At 37.3% G+C, this 17735-nt stretch overlaps 1 protein-coding gene across 1 annotated transcript; it reads right to left on the bottom strand.

The window, feature by feature from the left end:
• Positions 1-10957: 10957 nt before the first annotated feature.
• LOC142618913 (uncharacterized) lies at positions 10958-14351 on the bottom strand. The gene is made up of 4 exons (XM_075791971.1): positions 13889-14351; positions 13618-13712; positions 12303-13427; positions 10958-11684 (listed from the first exon to the last, which is right to left on the bottom strand). Exons 1-4 carry the CDS (start codon positions 14091-14093, stop codon positions 10998-11000), a joined length of 2112 nt encoding a protein of 703 aa, XP_075648086.1. The 5' UTR covers positions 14094-14351; the 3' UTR covers positions 10958-10997.
• Between the last annotated feature and the right edge of the window lie 3384 nt (positions 14352-17735).

Raw genomic sequence — 17735 nt, 5'->3', positions numbered from 1 at the left:
TCAAGGAAGACCTACTTGAAAGTGGTGTAGAACGTCCAACTCTCTGGACGAGTTCCAAGGACAAAAGGGGCAGACGAGCAGGCCATTACTTTCACAAATGAAGACGCTGGAAGGGTCCATCATCCACATGATGATGCAATCATCATCACTTTGCTCATTGCGGATTACACAACTAGAAGGGTGTTGGTAGATAATGGGAGTTCAACAAATATCCTATATTACCCCACCTTCCAGCAGATTAGGCTTGGACAAGATCAACTTCGTCCAGTAAATTCGCCCTTAGTAGGATTTGGAGGAATGAAAGTACAACCAGTGGGCATTATTACTCTACCTGTAGTCATGGGAGCATACCCACAACAGATAGCCAAGGAAGTGAAATTCCTTGTTGTAGATTATTCATCTTCCTACAATGCCATCATTGGACGGCCAAGTTTAAACAATTAGAAGATAGTAACATCTACCTTCCACTTATTTGTCAAGTTCCCAACATAGTATGGAATAGGGCAAGTACAAGGAGTTCAGTTAGCTGCTAGAGAATGCTACTTAGCCATGTTGGCTATGGAAGAACATGTACAGATGATAGAAGACATTCCTTTGGACGAGGATAACCCTGAGAAGCTTACCAAAATTAGAACAAGTATGGAGGAAAAGATGAAACAAGACCTCGTCCAATTCTTAAGGAAGAGTATTAATGTGTTCGCGTGGAGTCATGAAGACATGATAGGGATCGACCCAAGTGTCATTACTCATCGCTTGAATGTGTATCCATCTTCCAAGCCTGTTCGTCTGAAGAAAAGAGTCTTGCTCCTGAGCGAGATAAGGCTATCAAAGAAGAGGTCTAGAAGTTAACCACATTAAAAATTATTCAGGAGTTCTATTACCCGGATTGGTTAACTAATGTGGTGATCGTCAAGAAGGCTAATGGCAAGTGGAGGATGTGTGTAGACTTCACTGATTTAAACATGGCTTGCCCCAAGGATAGTTATTCATTACCACGCATTAACCGATTGGTGAATTCAACAGCAGGTCATCAGCTACCCAGCTTCATGGATGACTTCTTAGGTTATAACCAAATAAGAATGGATGAGGCAGATCAAGAGAAGACATTCTTCATTACCAATCAGGGTTTATTTTTCTACAAAGTGATGCCTTTTGGTTTGAAGAATGCGGGGGCAACTTACCAGAGGTTGGTCAATCACATGTTCCGTCCACAGATAGGACGGAATGTAGAAGTTTATGTTGATGACATGCTGGTGAAGAGCTTGGACGATAGGAAACATTTGGACGACCTACAAGAGACCTTTAACACACTTAGACGATACAACATGAAGCTGAATCCAAGTAAGTGTGCCTTCAGGGTTTCATCAGGGAAGTTCCTAGGGTTCATGGTTTCATAGAGGGGAATCGAAGCGAATCCTAATAAGATCCAAGCAATATTGAATATGGAATCACCAAAGAATGTCAAGGAAGTCCAGTCCCGTACTGGATGAGTTGTAGCTCTAAACAAGTTTGTTTCAAAAGTTACAGATAAGTGTTTGCCCTTTTCAAAGTTCTCAGGAAGGCATTTGAATGGACGGACGAGTGCTAGAAGGCCTTCCCAGATCTTAAAGTCTATCTTACTACAGCTCCCCTGCTAAGCCTGTCCATACCAGGTGAGGAGTTGTATTTATACTTAGTAGTGTCCCTATATGCAGTAAATTCAGCATTAATTAGGGAAGAAGGGAAAGTGCAGAAGCCTGTGTATTATACAAGCCGAGCACTAAAGGAAGCAGAAGGACAATACCCAATGATTGAAAAGTCAGCCTTTGCACTAATAACGGCTTCCTGGAAACTAAGGCATTACATCTAGGCTCATGTCATCAATGTCATGACAGATCATCCATTCAAGAAGGCAATGAACAAATTGGAAGTCACAGGACGACTTATCCAATGGGCAATAGAGCTTAGTGAGTTTGATATTAGGTATTAGCCTAGAAGTGCAATAAAAGCTCAAGTTCTAGCATATTTCATTATGGAGTTCACTCCAAGTCATGGTGACTTAGACGGGTTGGATAACTCAAAAGTCATGGGTCGTTTATGTAGATGGCTCGTCCATACTACATGCAGGAGGAATAAGAGTTATATTAAAATCCCCAAAGGGGGACAGGTTGAAGTATGCATCTCGTCTACAGTACCAAACAACCAATAATGAAGTTGAATATGAAGCCCTCCTAAAAGGGCTGAAATTGGTTAAGTCCTTAGGGGCAGAGTTAGTGGTCGTCCAAGGAGACTCTTAGTTGATCATAGGCCAAGTGAATGGAGATGAAGAAGTACCTCAGTAGAGTGAAGTGTCTTATTAGAAAATTCAAGGAAGCCAGTTTCTTTCAAATTCCAAGGGAGGAAAACATGGAAGCAGACGCCTTAGCGAAGGCAGCATCTGCAGAGGGATGGGTGGACGAGCCTGACAAAGTCCAATATATGCCTAGTATAGATCTTCCAGAGGTGTAGCAGATAGAAAGTGAAGAGAATTAGATGACGCCTATAATAGCTTACTTAAGGGATGGAAGGCTTCTAGAGGAGAGAGATGAAGCCAGAAAGCTAAGGATTAGATCAGCCAAGTATGTCCTTATAGACGAGGTGCTATACAAAAGAGGCTTCTCTCAGCCTTACTTAAGATGTTTAGCTCCCGACGAAGCAAATTACGTATCAAAAGAAGTTCATGAAGAAGCATGTGGAAACCATTCAGGAGCAAGAGCACTCGTCCACAAGGTCGTCCATGCAGGTTATTATTGGTCGACGATTCAAGTAGATGCTAAGACTTATGTAAAGGTGTGTGATCAATGTCAACGCTTCAGCAACGTCCCTAGACAACCATCGAAGTACCTCACCCTGATGATGGCCCCATGACCTTTTGCATAATGGGGATTAGATATTTTAGGCCCCTTTCCAATTGAAACCAGGCAGATGAAGTTTTTGGTAATGGGGATTGATTACTTTACTAAGTGGGTGGAAGTTGAACCCTTAGCAAAGATTACATAGCAAAATGTCAAAAATTTTGCCTGGAAGAGCATTGTATGCAGGTTTAGGGTACCTAGGGTACTAGTGTCAGACAATGGACAACAGTTTGATAATACACCCTTCAGAGATTTCTATGAGTAACTGGGAATAAAAAATCACTATTCCTCAACCTCCCACCCATAAGCAAATGGACAAGCAAAAGTAGCAAACCGATCCTTATTGAAGATCATCAATACTCGGCTTGAGGGGGCAAAAGGAGTATGGTCGGACGAGCTACCAGGTGTTCTATGGGCTTACAGGACGACTGTGAGAACCCCCACAGGGAAAAGTCCTTTCAAACTAGCCTATGGAAGTGAAGCAGTTATACTAGCAAAAGTGCACATGACCAACCACAAGGTGATGAAGTATCAGGACGAGGAGAATGAAGAACAATTTCGTCTTAACCTCGATCTAGTTGACGAGGTAAGGATGGATGCAGAGTAGAGGACAGTAAGGTATAAAAACCTCATGGCTAAACAATATGATGTAAAGGTGAACCTAGACACTTCAACATTAGAGACCTCGTCCTAAAAAGGGTCTCCTTGGCAACTAGAAACCCAGCCCATGGAAAACTGTGGCCAAATTGGGAAGGACCTTACAAAGTTATCAATTGCAAAAGGCAATGATCATATTACTTGGAAGCCCTAGATGGACGGAGGCTAGAGCACCCCTGGAATGTGGAGCATCTAAGAAGATACTATCAGTAAAAGATCAGTCTAGACGAGCATCATCATGGATGAAGTTGGAGTTATGTGTTACTTTCCTCATATTTATCTATGTTTATTATTAGTACTGCATGTTTTAATATTTTAATTCCCTAAAAATGCATTAGTTTCCAACTTGTGCACCTATGGACGAATTTGTGATAGACGAAGCCATGAACTTAGTCTGTTTGTACATAAGTATGTTTAATTCCCTAAAGGAACTAGCTTCTAAGCATGTGTCATGCTTGTGGACAATGTTTATATTGTATAGTTTGGATTCTCAATGTATATAATGATGTGTGAATTTCTAATTCTCATGTTATTTTCATTCGAACTAATCCACAAGAAGGCTAAAAGCCCAAGACAAGTAAAATCTCTAGAAGCAGGGATGTAACGTCTATAAGCTTTCCTTAAAATCAGGACGAAGCAAAGAGAAATAAACCTAAGGTATGTTCGTCTAATCAATGGACGGGGTAAAAACCTAAGGTATATTCGTCCAACCAATGGACGAGTAAAAACGTGCATGTAAAAATACTTTAAATCCATGGTTGAATTTGGCCAGCCAAACAGACCAATTTTTGAAAGAGTAAATGCTGGAAACGTTTTACCCAAAGAAGAATAAAGGGCCGTCCAACCTATGGACGAAAAATAATGCAATCTATAAGTCAAATTTATGGATGAATAAAACTAGCAAAAGAAATACCATTCATAGACGAGTTATACTTGGAAAACATAAAGAATGGTAAAGGTGTTGAGCATAAAATTTTTTATCCTAACATGGACGATGTAAACAAAGGAAATTCGTTCATGCAAACATGACGATATAAAATGTCTTCATGAGTGGACCACACTTAAAACCATAGAAATAGCATGGACGATGTAAACAAGGGAAATTTGTTCATACATAAAGCATACAACATGTTCAACACCAAATAAGGAATGAAAATAGAAGTAGACATTCATTCATAAAACTTAAAGAAAGGTAGACGACCACCGTCCAAAAACCCTTGAGTTGTTCAAAGCCAATGAAGATTATTATATTTGTTGCTCGTCCATAAACATGGACGAGGGAATTGTAGTTGAATAGTTTTAAAATAAAGCCCAAAACAATGGGCATCCCTAACAAACAGAATTAAATAAAATTTCTAAAAAGAGAAATAAATTATTAGGACAAACCACTAGGGCATCACCCCCAGACTTTGAGTCGTCCTTGCTGGCATCAGTGGTGTCCTTGGCAGGCTCTGTTGAGGCGTCGTCCACAGTGTTGACATCCTCAGAGCTCGTCGAAAACAGGAAACTCTCTGTGGCAGTAGGGGTCTTAAAGGAGTCAAAATCCATCTTAGGATAGGCCTCCTTGGCATCAAAACGGAAGTCCTTATAGCCAGCAGCATAGTAATGGTCTAGACGGTTCTTGAACACGTCTGACTTCGTGAAGATTGTGACGGCTTCCTTCTGAGCTTTTTCCAAAGACAAGGTAAGCTCTTGGTTTGTCACCTCAAGATGACCTGTATGGGTCTCCTTCTTAACGTAGTCTTCCTTGAGCTCTTCCACCTCATTCTTTAACTTTGTCTCAATCCCCAAAAGATGAGTGACCTCCTCGGTTTGCCTGATTACTTCCCCCTTCTTCAAGAGGACCTCGTTAGCCAACTCCTTACTCTTCTCCTTAGCAGCCTTAGCCTCATTACAAAGCTCCTTGGCTTGGGTGGACGTAGTGTAATACTTCGGCATGGCCTGAAAAATAGATGGACGAAGGAGAGTTAGAAATTTTCTTTAAATTTTTTAGAAAAATGAAATAGAGATAATGAAAAACTACTTACCTTAAAAAGGTCATGAATGGTAAAACACTCAAAATCCTTCACTGACATGTTGTAGCAAGCATTCACCTCATTTTTAGTGATGAGTCCTTTGAGCGACCTCCAAGCATAATCCTCGTCCAACATCAAGTTAGGAGGACGCTTGGCTGGCTTTGAAGGATGAGTCATATGAGGAGCTTTGGCTGTAGAAGGAGGAAGATTCTCAGGTTGGATGGATGGAATGGTCTGGACGGGTACCAAGTTCACTGCCAAGTCGTCCAGGTCTACCATTGTAGGAGGGAATTTTGGAACCTTGGGAGGAGGAGTCTTGCCAAGCTTCTGCTTTTTTGAACCTCGACGACTTAGAAGATCACCAAGGTCAACAGAGCTTGAAATGCCCATCCTCTTCCCAACCTAGACGATAGGCTTCTGGACGATTGAGGGGGTAACATCATCTTGGACTTGGACGTCCTCTTCACCCTCGGTACCACTAGCAACGCCTTTCCCTATATTTTCTTTCATAGTAGCTAACCCTGTGATAGAAAAGATATAGAGTTAATGACATACAAAAAAATAAAAATAAATAAATAGTATATGGTAGTGAATGAATGGACAAAGCTTACTTTGACGAGTGGTCTCCTCATGTGCAAGGTTCTTTGCAGTAGGCTCACGGCCAAGTCCCCAAACACCTAGACGACTAAGAGTCACCAAGTTGTGGAAGGACCTCTCAGGGAAGGTCCGAGCTCTATCAATACGCTCCAAATGAAGCTGTCCAAATGTGGACGAGTGACAGCTACACAAGCACAAGAATAGAGTTAGACGAGAAAAAGATAAAACAAAGTAGACAAGCAAAGGAAGAAGAACATACCCTCAGGATGAAGATGACCTAAGGGGCTAGTAAAAGGAGGGAAGGGGGCACTATTTACATCAACTGGGTCCCTTGCCCAATTTCCAGAAATAAAAAAGAATTCTTTCTTTCAAAGCTTGTTAGAAGAACTACGACCATTAATCAAACTAAATTGGGGACCCCTAGAGGAGAACTGGTAAAAACCAGCAGATTGTTTAATCTCTAAGGGCTTATAACAATAAAGGAACTCGTCCACTGTGATTGGACGGTTCCCCTCAAGCGCCTCACATCATAATACTTGCATGGCTACTATCGTCTTCCATCCATTAGTATTTGAATGGTTTGGTCCAATACCCAACCTATGGAAGAGACCTCTACAAAAAGAGTTTAAAGGAAACCTAAGACCTTCTAGGAGATAAGAGGTATAAACACCAAAACCAGAAGAAGGAGAGCAACACCATTCCCCCTCTTCAAGTAGACGAGGTCTAAACTCACAAGGAATTTGGTATCTACCTACAAGGGTATTTAATCTACTCGCGTCCAAAGTAAACGCCACCTCAGGGGCACAACTATAGATTACATTTTCTTCTTCCTCTTCGTCTTAAGGACTAGGTGACTTTCTGGACGAGCTAGCCTTAGCCCCGGAAGCCATCCTACGTTGCATCTCTTGGAAATCCTTTAAGGGAAAACTAGGGGCTCCAGACGAATAATGCTCGTCTAGGGAACTGCTGTTACCACTACTACTACTACCCTCACTACTACTCTCATAGTTGCCACTACTACCAGAAGACACGTCCTAATATTTGTCTATGGCTCTCTCTGTACTACTACTAGACGTAGACATAATTAGAAGAATGAATAAGACGAAAACCTAAGGATGAAGGAAAGGAAGTACCTGATGAGACTAGAGACGAGGACTAGACAAGGCTCTTGGACGAGATGGCAGAAAGGAAATTAGCAGCAAAGTGAAGGGGTAGGAGAGAGAATACACATATTTATAGGCCCCAAAGGTGGGTCAACAAATCGACGTGGACCAATCAGGAGCTGACAAGTGGCATTTTTCTCCAAAAGATAAATTGACGTGACAAGTCAACCAATGAAATTATGACACGTGACACAATCCAGAACATTAAAATTCAACCAGAGTAAGGAAAACACGTGGCACAACAATTGACCATTAAAATGTTGACGCGTGTCAAAAAACAACAATTATTCTATAGTGTTCTGGACGACCATTGGACCAAGAGGGCAACTGATGGTGAACTAAAAATCAGACTATCTCCAGTTCATCCATAGTGTTGTCTAGGACCAAAAATGTTAACCCAACATAAGAGGTCATCCACCGTCAGGAGGTTGTTCATGGATATGAAGGTCGTCTGTCAAGGAAGCACCTGGACGACCTCTCAACACTTAGAGAATTTTCAAAAAGAATTTATATACAAAAGTTTATAATTCGAACCACGTTCTACTGTTTTGAAGTATGAGTAAAATCCTTATTCATCGCTATAACTTCTTACTAAGTTCTTTACTTCTATAGCAGTTGTAGAAGATAAGTCTGAGCATTCTAACTTCTATAGCAATTGTAGAAGATAAGATTGAACCTTCTAACTTCTATAATAGTTGTGGAAGTTAAATTTGAACCTTCTAACTTCCATCCATGTTGAGGAAGTTACTAAACAAGTAACCACTCCAAAACTCACTATAAAAAGACTCATCCATATCAAATGAAGGTAAGTTTCCACCACTCCTAAAAGTTGGAATTCTTAAGTTCTAGAGAGAAAAACTAACTTAAGTATCGGAAGGTTCTTGGCTAGTTCAACCTAGTCACCTTTGATCTTGTGCTTCTTTCTTTTTTAGGCCTTCTAGATAACCTCAATTCCATTGAAACCCGAAGCATTCAGCCGACTGATTTTCATCCGTATCTAAAAATAAAATCTTTTATGGATGCAATCATGCAATTTTTTTTTGTCCTTTTGGACTAACATGTTGCAACTTTAGGGAGTCTCAAGAATAACATCCACGTTCATGCGTAAAAACACCATGCAATCCATCTTTTTAACCGTTGTCTTATTGCTACTTTACAAATGCAAACTCCCATGCACTAAGAACGAAATTCTATATGATTCTCTTTAACATATATATGTCCTTTTAATCCTAAAGTGACGTGATTTCTATTTTAATTTAATTCTTTTAGCAAAGTAGTTATACTCTTTTGATAGTTGTGTTGAAACTTGAAAATTGAAAGTCGTATCCAATTTATCATTGATTAATCATTACTTTCCTTCATCATCACAAACTATGTAGAATTTAAATAATATTTCCGAATATGAATGGGTCTAGACTCTAGATCTATGTCTAAGTGTAAGATCATTTCTATGTTCTAACTTCTAACATACTCTTAAGTTTTCTCACTAATAAAAATATTTAGAATTTAATTTTGAATTATTTTAACGAATGCCCTTAGGGCAATTGATAATAAACCTTGATAAGAAAGTTTTGATACAATTCTCATGGAAAATATAAAAAACTGTCAACAACATTTATTATTTTATTATTCTTTCAATAAATTTTTTCTAAAAATATCTCTTAAACCATTACCCTAAGGATATTGGTTGTAATGCTACAGTTACAAACTATTTTACAATATTTTTACAAAATGTTGACTTGACCAACCTCTTATTAGTTTTCATTAAGATCTACCATTAATATTACTTTTTCATTTACCAATAATCACTCACCATATCAGCAGTTTATAAATTTTTTTGTAAATTATTCTTTCCTTTAATTTATTGTTATTATACACACACACACACATATATATATATATATATATATGACATAAAAGTAAAAGGGCAAAACTTAGATACAGTACCTTAGGTGCAGTACCTTAGGTTCATTTTCTAAAACTTTGACACGTTGCAATTTAATAACGAAGGCTAAACGGCGTTAATCACAAAATAAAATAAAAAACTCTATTCCCCTGAAATCAAAGAAACGCAGAATGCCAAAGGTCTTTTCAGCCCACCATGGACGGCTTTTCAAGCTCTTATCTCTACAAACCAAATCACCACAACTGAGCAATGGCAGCACTAGATTCAGAGAAAGGAAGATCCAAAGCCCACATGCATAAGGAGGATCCAAAGCCCACAAAGGAAGAGAGTTGATTTCTTTAACCTTCCCTGTCCCATACCCTTTGAAGAAATCCACTGCGAAAGCTTCAGTTTGTACTCTCTACCCATCAAAGTTTTCAACTTTTTTCAATAATGCATTATGGGTCTTAGTTTAATCTTACTATTTTCATTTTTTTTTCCTCCTCATTATTATTCACGGATTTGTTCTATTTTGGGTCTGTGCTAATAGAGAAGCTTGAGGGAGCTAACCATGGCAGATCAGCTGCTCTTTCATTCTCTCATCTTGATCTATCTCCACTTCATTCTATCTCTCTAATCCTCTTAGATCCTGTAATCTCTCTCTTTGATCTATCTTTTCTATGCTAAATTTTCTTTCAATAATTTAATGGGTCTACCGTCTATGTTTAGGTTTCAATAATTCAATAGGTTTATGCTGGGTCCTGTGCAAATTGGATTGTGCTTTAGTTGAATTTTCTAACTGGGGATGGTTAGTCTCTAACACCGTTTAATGAAAATATTAATAAGACACGTGTCAAAGTTTTAGAAAGGGAACCTAAGGTACTGCACCTAAGGTACTGTACCTAAGTTTTGCCCAAAGTAAAAACATCTAAGGGAAAGAAGTAATAACTTCTTTTTTTTTCCCCTTACAACTTCCAAACATACTTCGATAAAGATATTTCCTTTTTCCAGCCCTCATATTTTCCTTTTCTTTGCTATTTTCTTTTCTTTGCTTTTAGCCATGTACAAACAAACATGCTACGTAAAAGAGACTGTTGACTATGTTATATATTGAATCAATGTCAGTTCCCAATATGCTAGTCCACTTTTCAGAATTCCATGCTGCTTACTTGCAGTTTTAGTGGCTATACCAAAAGATACTGGGGCCTTTTGTTTTTTCCTTCATTTTTTTCCCAATAATTTCTTTTAATCCATTCCACTAATGCCCAAATTGTGTCACATATTGATGACACCAAGGAGGCAAGGACAAGACCATAACTGATAAAAATCCTTTCCAACTTTTAAGTTAATTAAAGATTAAACTATAAACTATTGTATATATTTTTTTTTAAAGAAAACAAAAGAAATGGATAGAGTCATAGACATAGAGTGTGTATTACTAAACAACTAATTAATTATTTTCTCAAAAGAAAAAAAAACACTAATTAATTAATTAAAAAAAATTAAAAAAGTAAGAGAGAATACAAAAATATACAAATTGGGTAGGGGAGAGAGAGAGAGAGAGATGAAATGGGATTCCTCTGGCAGAGTATGGTATTCTTTTGAGAACCAATCAGAAATCTAATGCTGTCGGGGAGTCTAATCCCACAATTACAATCCTCAAACAATCTCTCTCTACAAGTCCCAACCCTACCAATAGCATCTCATCACGTGAATAACCCATGTGACCCATCTGCATCCTTGTCTCTCAACCCCCCCGCCCCCCCCTCTTTTTTTTTTTTGTTGTGTATTTTTGTATTTTTGCTAACTACGTACGGATCGAACACCAAAATTCCATAGCCATTTCATGCATGAGTGTGTCCAATATGTCCTTCTCTATCTCCATTACTATTCCTTCCCCTTCTTCCTCAAATGCCATTTCACTTTGGACCTTCAAACCACCCTTCAAATCTTTGTCAACCAAACCATCTATGTCTTCAAGAACACAACATTTGGCTCGTGGGAAGCTTCCAATTTTCTCACACAGCGTGTCAATTACTTGTGAACCTATGTGACAGCAATCGTGACCAATAATTGAGCTAGCCGCCCATGGCTTCATGTTTATGAATGGCTTCAAAATCTCAACCAAAATTTCATCAACAAGATTGAATAGTAGTTTTCGATTGCACCCGTAGCCCAATTCATGACTCGTAGTTGTAGTGTGTTGATAGTGTTCGAGTTGGTGGAAGATAGATGGGTCTAAAGGGTGAGATGGAGAGAACCAATTGGTGAAGGACACAATGGTATCTCTGTCTATGCCAGTACAGCTTAGTATATTGGTAACGAACTCATGATATTCGGCTCCACTAGCTCCGGTGGTGAAGACACCGTTAGATCTGTCGTCGATGATGCTGCTTTCTTGGGTTTTGAGCGTGTGCGTCTCTTCTTGTTTGTACTCTTGGCTCGAACAACTAGATAACTGTGAACCACATATTGATTCTTGAGCATCAAACAGCTGAGACAATGTTCCCACAACACAGTAACAATAATAAGTTAACAGATCAATGCAACAAAAGAAAATAATTTAACAGATAAGACTTCGTTTCGGTAGAGTTCATTTTTTTTACTTAAAAAAAAAAAAATCTTTTAAATTATATTTTTTTCAAGTTATAACTTTATTTTTATACAATAAATAAATTAATTAAAATATTTGGTAAAGAAATGTAATTGACATCCCTTCAAAAGCATAATAAAAATATAAGTAAATATTTGAATTTTTTTTTTATTGTTGATGAGATATCAGTATATAAGGTTTAACCGTTTAAGTAATAAAATTTATATTATTTTTAGCAATACTCATAAATTAAATAAGTTGATAAAAATAAGTCATCCAAATTCACATTAAGCCATAAATTACTAACCAAAATAACAGGAAAAATACATTTAGTACTAGTTCAAAATGAAAAGGGAGTACCTACCGTCACTCATAAATTAAAAAAACATAAATTAAATAGTTAAAAATAAGTTCATCAAATTAAACCATAAATTACTAACCAAGATAACAGGAATAATACGTGTAGTACTTACTAGTTCATTAAAAAAACAAAGTAATGGAAAAATGAGAAGAGAGTACCTGTTTTTGAGGAATTTTGGTGGCTGGTGGTGAAGGGTCTTTTTTGACTGGGACACGAGTTGGGACATTGATGTTGAGAAGCTCACTTGACAATGGTGTCTTCTTGCATTTCTTGTCTGGAATGTTGGCTCTGGTGGCTGTCTTTGATGGACGAACAAATTGTTCTTCTTGCTTGTTTCGGATTATATCTGATGTCTGTGGAGGCTTCTTTAGCCTCTGATTGAGCCTTTCAGTGCCACTCTTTTTACATTTCTGGTCCTGATGGTGCTCTTGCAATGTCTGAGGTTTAGGCTTCACTGAGACTTTAATGGGTTGTGGCTGAACATTGAGTGGTTGAGGTTTTAAAGACAAGAATTTTGAAGAATGGAAGGCTTTCTCTTTGGTGGGTGGTGGTGTTGTGCTTGGTTTACTCTTGGGCTCAAAGAATCTGAGTCTTGGAGAGCAAGAAGATGTACTTGAGTAGTACTGCTTGCCTGGACTTGATTCTTCTACAAATTTGTTGAACCCCTTTGAAGCTTTCTTGGATTTAAATTGGCTAACAAGCTCATTTCTTCCTTGAAGGTCTCTGTTGGCGATAGTGTTTGTGATGTCAAGCCCAACTTTCCTGCTAACTTTTTCTTTCATTTGCTTCACAATTTGCCTAGCGTATTGACTTGGACTTCTGTTGTTCTCATCTTCATATACTCTGAGCTCTCTCCTTCTCAAATATGAAAACCGAGAGAACTCCAAGTCCTCACTACCACCCATGTTCTCCTTGTTTATTTGAAGTGACAGTCTGTGATGATGATCCACATCTGATCTTCTAGCTGAGGATATTCTAGGAGTCTCTGGCAAAGAGCAAGTACCAGTAATGTCATTGAACTCTAAACTATTTCTTGGTCTACATTGGAGGGGTTGCCTTGGGTGAAGAGGGTGTGAATGTGACTTTGAAAGAGGTTTTGGTGTACCATGAGTTGAGGAAAAAGAAGAGGGTGACTGAGTTTCAGGAAGAAGGTCAAGACCCATTAGTCTTGCTACTAAATTTGGGGTCTTGGTCCCAGGAGAGTTGCTGATTTCTGAGGAAAAATCATTTGGAGCTCCAGCTTTTGGTTCTGTGTGTCCACATGTTTTAATTTGGATACCCATCTGGATTTTCAAAATTTATTACGATATTAGAGGTTCAACACCATCATTATCACATCATAACTCACTTTACAAAATAATAATAATAATAATAATAATAATAATAAGGAAAAGAAAAAATAAAATAGACGAAGGTGGCAACCTAGCTAGCTAGAATAATTTTTCAAAAAAAGTTTTGAATACAGTAACTTACTTGGATATCTAAATTTTTTTCTTCTTCTCTTTCTCTTGTAATATATGACAATGAAACCTCATGTGATTCCAAGCTATTTCTCGGTGCTTCAATTCCTGTATTACAAAAAAACACATAAATATATCAACAATGACAATCAAACCTCAGCCGTAAAATTTTAAGATGAATAATCAAGCAAACTAGTCAAGTCATTTTCAAACAGACTAGTCAAAATCAGTCACATTAATGAAAATTGAAAATTGAGAAAGAGAGCGTTGTAACTTCTATCTACCTTTGGGAATAGTGGGTACGGAGTTAGAGTTGAAAGATGGTTGTTGATGATGTAAACCAAACTGAAACTGATGAAAATCAAAGAACTGAAAGACAGCACTCATGCAACCAGAAAAAGAGGCGGTGTCTTTCTGATCTCCTCCAGCAACACCAGTATTACTCTTGGAGTTGGAGGATCTTCCACCCCAATGCTTTTCCCTGCCCATCACTGTAGACCCAACTTCTCTCTTGCTTTTCTGTGGGAGGGTCTAGAAAAAGCTTCTCTCTAAAAATGGTAAAATCAGAATGAAAGTGACACAATAAATTTGCAATCTTTGCTCACAGTGAGAAACTTGGACCACTTGATATATAAGTTGTATATGAATGAATGAGAGAAAGGGAGAGAGAGTTTGAGAAGCTAAAAAACTTGTGGGTTATGATGGTGAAGAAGCGAGAAAAACGGATCCATAAAGCATAAAACAGCCAGATTTGATTTTGAGGAATTAAAGTACGGTTTAGTTACGAGGGGTGGGAAAAATAAAAAGGAATTGAGTATAGTAAAAAGTGTTGTGTACTAATACTATGAACTAGTCTCTCTCTCTCTCTCTCTCTCTCTCTCTCTCTTTTTGACTGAGCTATCTCAAAGTTCTTTTTATCCTAGGTTTTTTCACTCACTCCCACGTTTAACCAGACCAAAACCAGAAGCAACTTAGTACTCTTCTATCTCTCTCATTGTCATTGGGAATTGAGATGGGTAAAGAAACGAAGAAGATGACAGATATCACCACGAACCTCTCTCTTTGCTCCTAAGAGAGACACGTTTCTCTCTGTCTGTCTCTCTCAGCTTGTATTACAAAATACAAAGCTATCCCTTTCCCGCACACCCTGGTTTTAAATATAGATGGTTTTATCGGGGATTTGTAATATATGTAATCTATACTATGTATAATATTATTTTTCTCTTTCAATTGGATTTTTATGTGGTTCAAAAATATTCTCATTAATAAAGAGTAAATTTTATTAAAAATAGGGTCATTAATGTCTAATAACAAATTTAATTTTAAATTCAAAAAGAGAATTCTTAAAATTTAGGGTTTTTTCTTTTACGTTTAAAAAAGACATTATAATTACTGTTTATCTCTAAAGTTTATTATTTTTATTTGTTTAAAAATAAAAAATATTTATAAATTGTAATAGATGCAAATTATTAACTTTTACCAAAAAAATATAGAAAAACCTCTGAGCATGCACGTGAGCACATGCTCAGAGACTAGTATACACATAACACCCTCCTACTTTAAAATTGTGATGTATCTATATCCTGAATATTATTATACTCTTAGTACTAAGATTTTTTATTTTTTAATAATGGTCAGAAATTTTCGCTACCCAAAAGCAGTTAGCGGTGACCATTGAATAAGTTTCTTCTGCTTGAGTTAGGTTAAAAGTATGGAATGTATTTGCGCCATCATCATCTTCAAATAAAGTATTTTCTACGGTAGCACCATGAATAGCGTATAGAAGGGCAGCGCCTAATACACTGACAACCCTCATCATATGAAATGGGTTTAATGTCCAATTATGAAACCCTTAGAAAAAGAGGATGAATCGAAATATAGCTGCGACAGCAAAACTGGGCGCAAAGAACCAACCAGATTGACCTAGCGGATAAATCAGGAATACAAAAACAAAAACAGCAATTGGAGTAGAGAATGCGATTGCATTATAAGGTCACAATTGAACAAATTGAGCAAGTTCAAATTGACGTAACATGAAACCTATTAGTCTGAAAGCACCGTGGAGAGAAAACAAAAGTCCACAAACCGCCTAATTGACACCAATGAGTAAAATCTCCTTGTGCTTCTGGACCCCATAATAACAACAAAGAGTGTGCTAAACTATTAGCAGGAGTAGAAACTGCCGCGGTTAAGAAGTTGCGACCTTCCAAATAGGAACTTGCCAATCCATGTGTATACCATGAAGTTACAAAGGTTGTACCTGTAAACCAACCTCCTAACGCGAAATAAGCACAAGGAAAGAGCAATAGACCGGAGAAGTATCACTTGGATTTGGGAGTTTGATCTTAGTATTAAGAACATTGGAGTTTAATTGGTATTTTTTGATTTGTCTAATTGAAGTATATTTAGAGTTTAAATTTCTTTATCTCTAATTATCAAATTATTTTAAAATAAAATTAAAAAATCCTCTTGGTAGTAGTTTTTTTTACTTGTATGCTTTGCAGTGTGCCCTCTCCACCATCCACTCAATTGGGAAATAATTCAACACGTTTTATATATATAATAGATTGATGAAATGTCTCGTTTGAGGAGCAATAGTACATTTGTATGAAAGATTTTGATGTAAATGACTTGTTTGTTTCAAAATAAAAAATAAAGATTTTGAAATCAACCCTTAAGAAATTATTTATGAAAAAAAAAACTTATACCCACGAGGAGCTAGCATCACCAAACCAACTCTACTCTATCTAATCTAGTTTAATTATTTAATTATAAATAATGAAAATAGAATTTCTAAATTGGGATGGTATGAGATCCCAACATATGCCAAAACATATTTTTTAAAAACAAAACAAAACGTAGTATGCAAAATTTTATTTATTTTTATACAATTTTAATTAAAGTATTTATGTATGCTTTAATATGTTAAATTCTACTCTTTTTTAGGGTTTTTTTTTTTGGCTTACTAATATATTAGAAACACATTGGTTTAGATCCAATTACGGCTAATTACCAATTTTAGCAAAATACTCAATTAAGCCTGGGTAATTAGTCAATCACATAGTTGCATGGATATTCACAAATAATTTAGTAATTTCCAATACTCATACACCCAAACACAATTATGTGTTTACAGAGAGAAAACCCCACAAATGGGCAAAAAACTATTAGGGGCCTTACTCGCCGAATCTATCCACTAGTAAAGATAGTTGTGATACAATACATTAACAAACCCTCCAAGTTCTAATTAGGTGTAGATGTATCGATCCGAGCTCTCCACTTCTATTAGCAACTGGTGCACCAACCATTTCTCTTCATTAAATTATGATTCCACAGGTTGAGTCGCCAACCATAAGTCCAAGCAGTAGACACTTCAAGGTCACTTGAAGATTTCTTGAGTTGCTTCGATCCATGATCACTGATCAAGGCAGAGGGGGTGGGCGAGTTAAGGAGGCCCTGATCCATCTTGATTCTCCGAGACAAGGACCCAAGAGAGAAAAGAGAAGATGATAAGGGGCCATCCCACTTACAAAAAAATAAGCCCAATGGGCGATGTTATGAGAAAGAAAGTTTACATGCTTAAGAACAAAAACAAAGTCCCAACACAAAAACAAATTAAGATTTTTTTTGAATTTATGAAGAATAATAGCTAAATGTAGAGGTGTTGGGGGGGGGGGGGGGGATGGGAAAGAGTCGAAAGACAGTGCATCTACAATACACTTGGAGTCACCTTGACAAAGTATATAATTGAACTTGCGATGAGTGGCATAGTGACAAGGAGAGGATCAAGGGAAGGAAACAATTTTGAATAAGCAAAAGATAGCATCACCATTGGAAAAACTTGAGTTTAGTTAAGAGCCAATGAATTGATGAAATACACATTAAGACATTAAAATTTGATTTTTTTTTTTTTGGTTTTTTAAAATTTAAAATTTTGGATGTTTGTCATTAAAGCAAGTATATCATATGTTAAAAACTACTCAATTTTCAAAACATTGTACTGAATTGGTGGACCCCTAATCTTTAGGGCTATATATGTGCATCATGTGATAGAGTGGCTAACCACTATATATTTTTGCAGGAGAACTGGGACATGTTCTTATCCCTATCAGGCACCCGCTTAAACTGATA

This window comes from Castanea sativa, chromosome 12, assembly GCF_040712315.1.
Source record: "Castanea sativa cultivar Marrone di Chiusa Pesio chromosome 12, ASM4071231v1".
Lineage (NCBI taxonomy): Eukaryota > Viridiplantae > Streptophyta > Magnoliopsida > Fagales > Fagaceae > Castanea > Castanea sativa.
This window is presented reverse-complemented; position numbering and strand designations above follow the sequence as displayed.

Bases quoted from the DNA above. Each gene is read 5' to 3' on its own strand.
- LOC142618913 (XM_075791971.1), bottom strand. From the start codon at position 14,093: ATGGGCAGGGAAAAGCATTGGGGTGGAAGATCCTCCAACTCCAAGAGT. The intron at 13,713-13,888 runs GTAGATAGAAGT...TTTGTAATACAG, and splicing joins CGTACCCACTATTCCCAAAG to GAATTGAAGCACCGAGAAAT. The intron at 13,428-13,617 runs GTAAGTTACTGT...TTGAAAATCCAG, and splicing joins AAAAAAATTTAGATATCCAA to ATGGGTATCCAAATTAAAAC.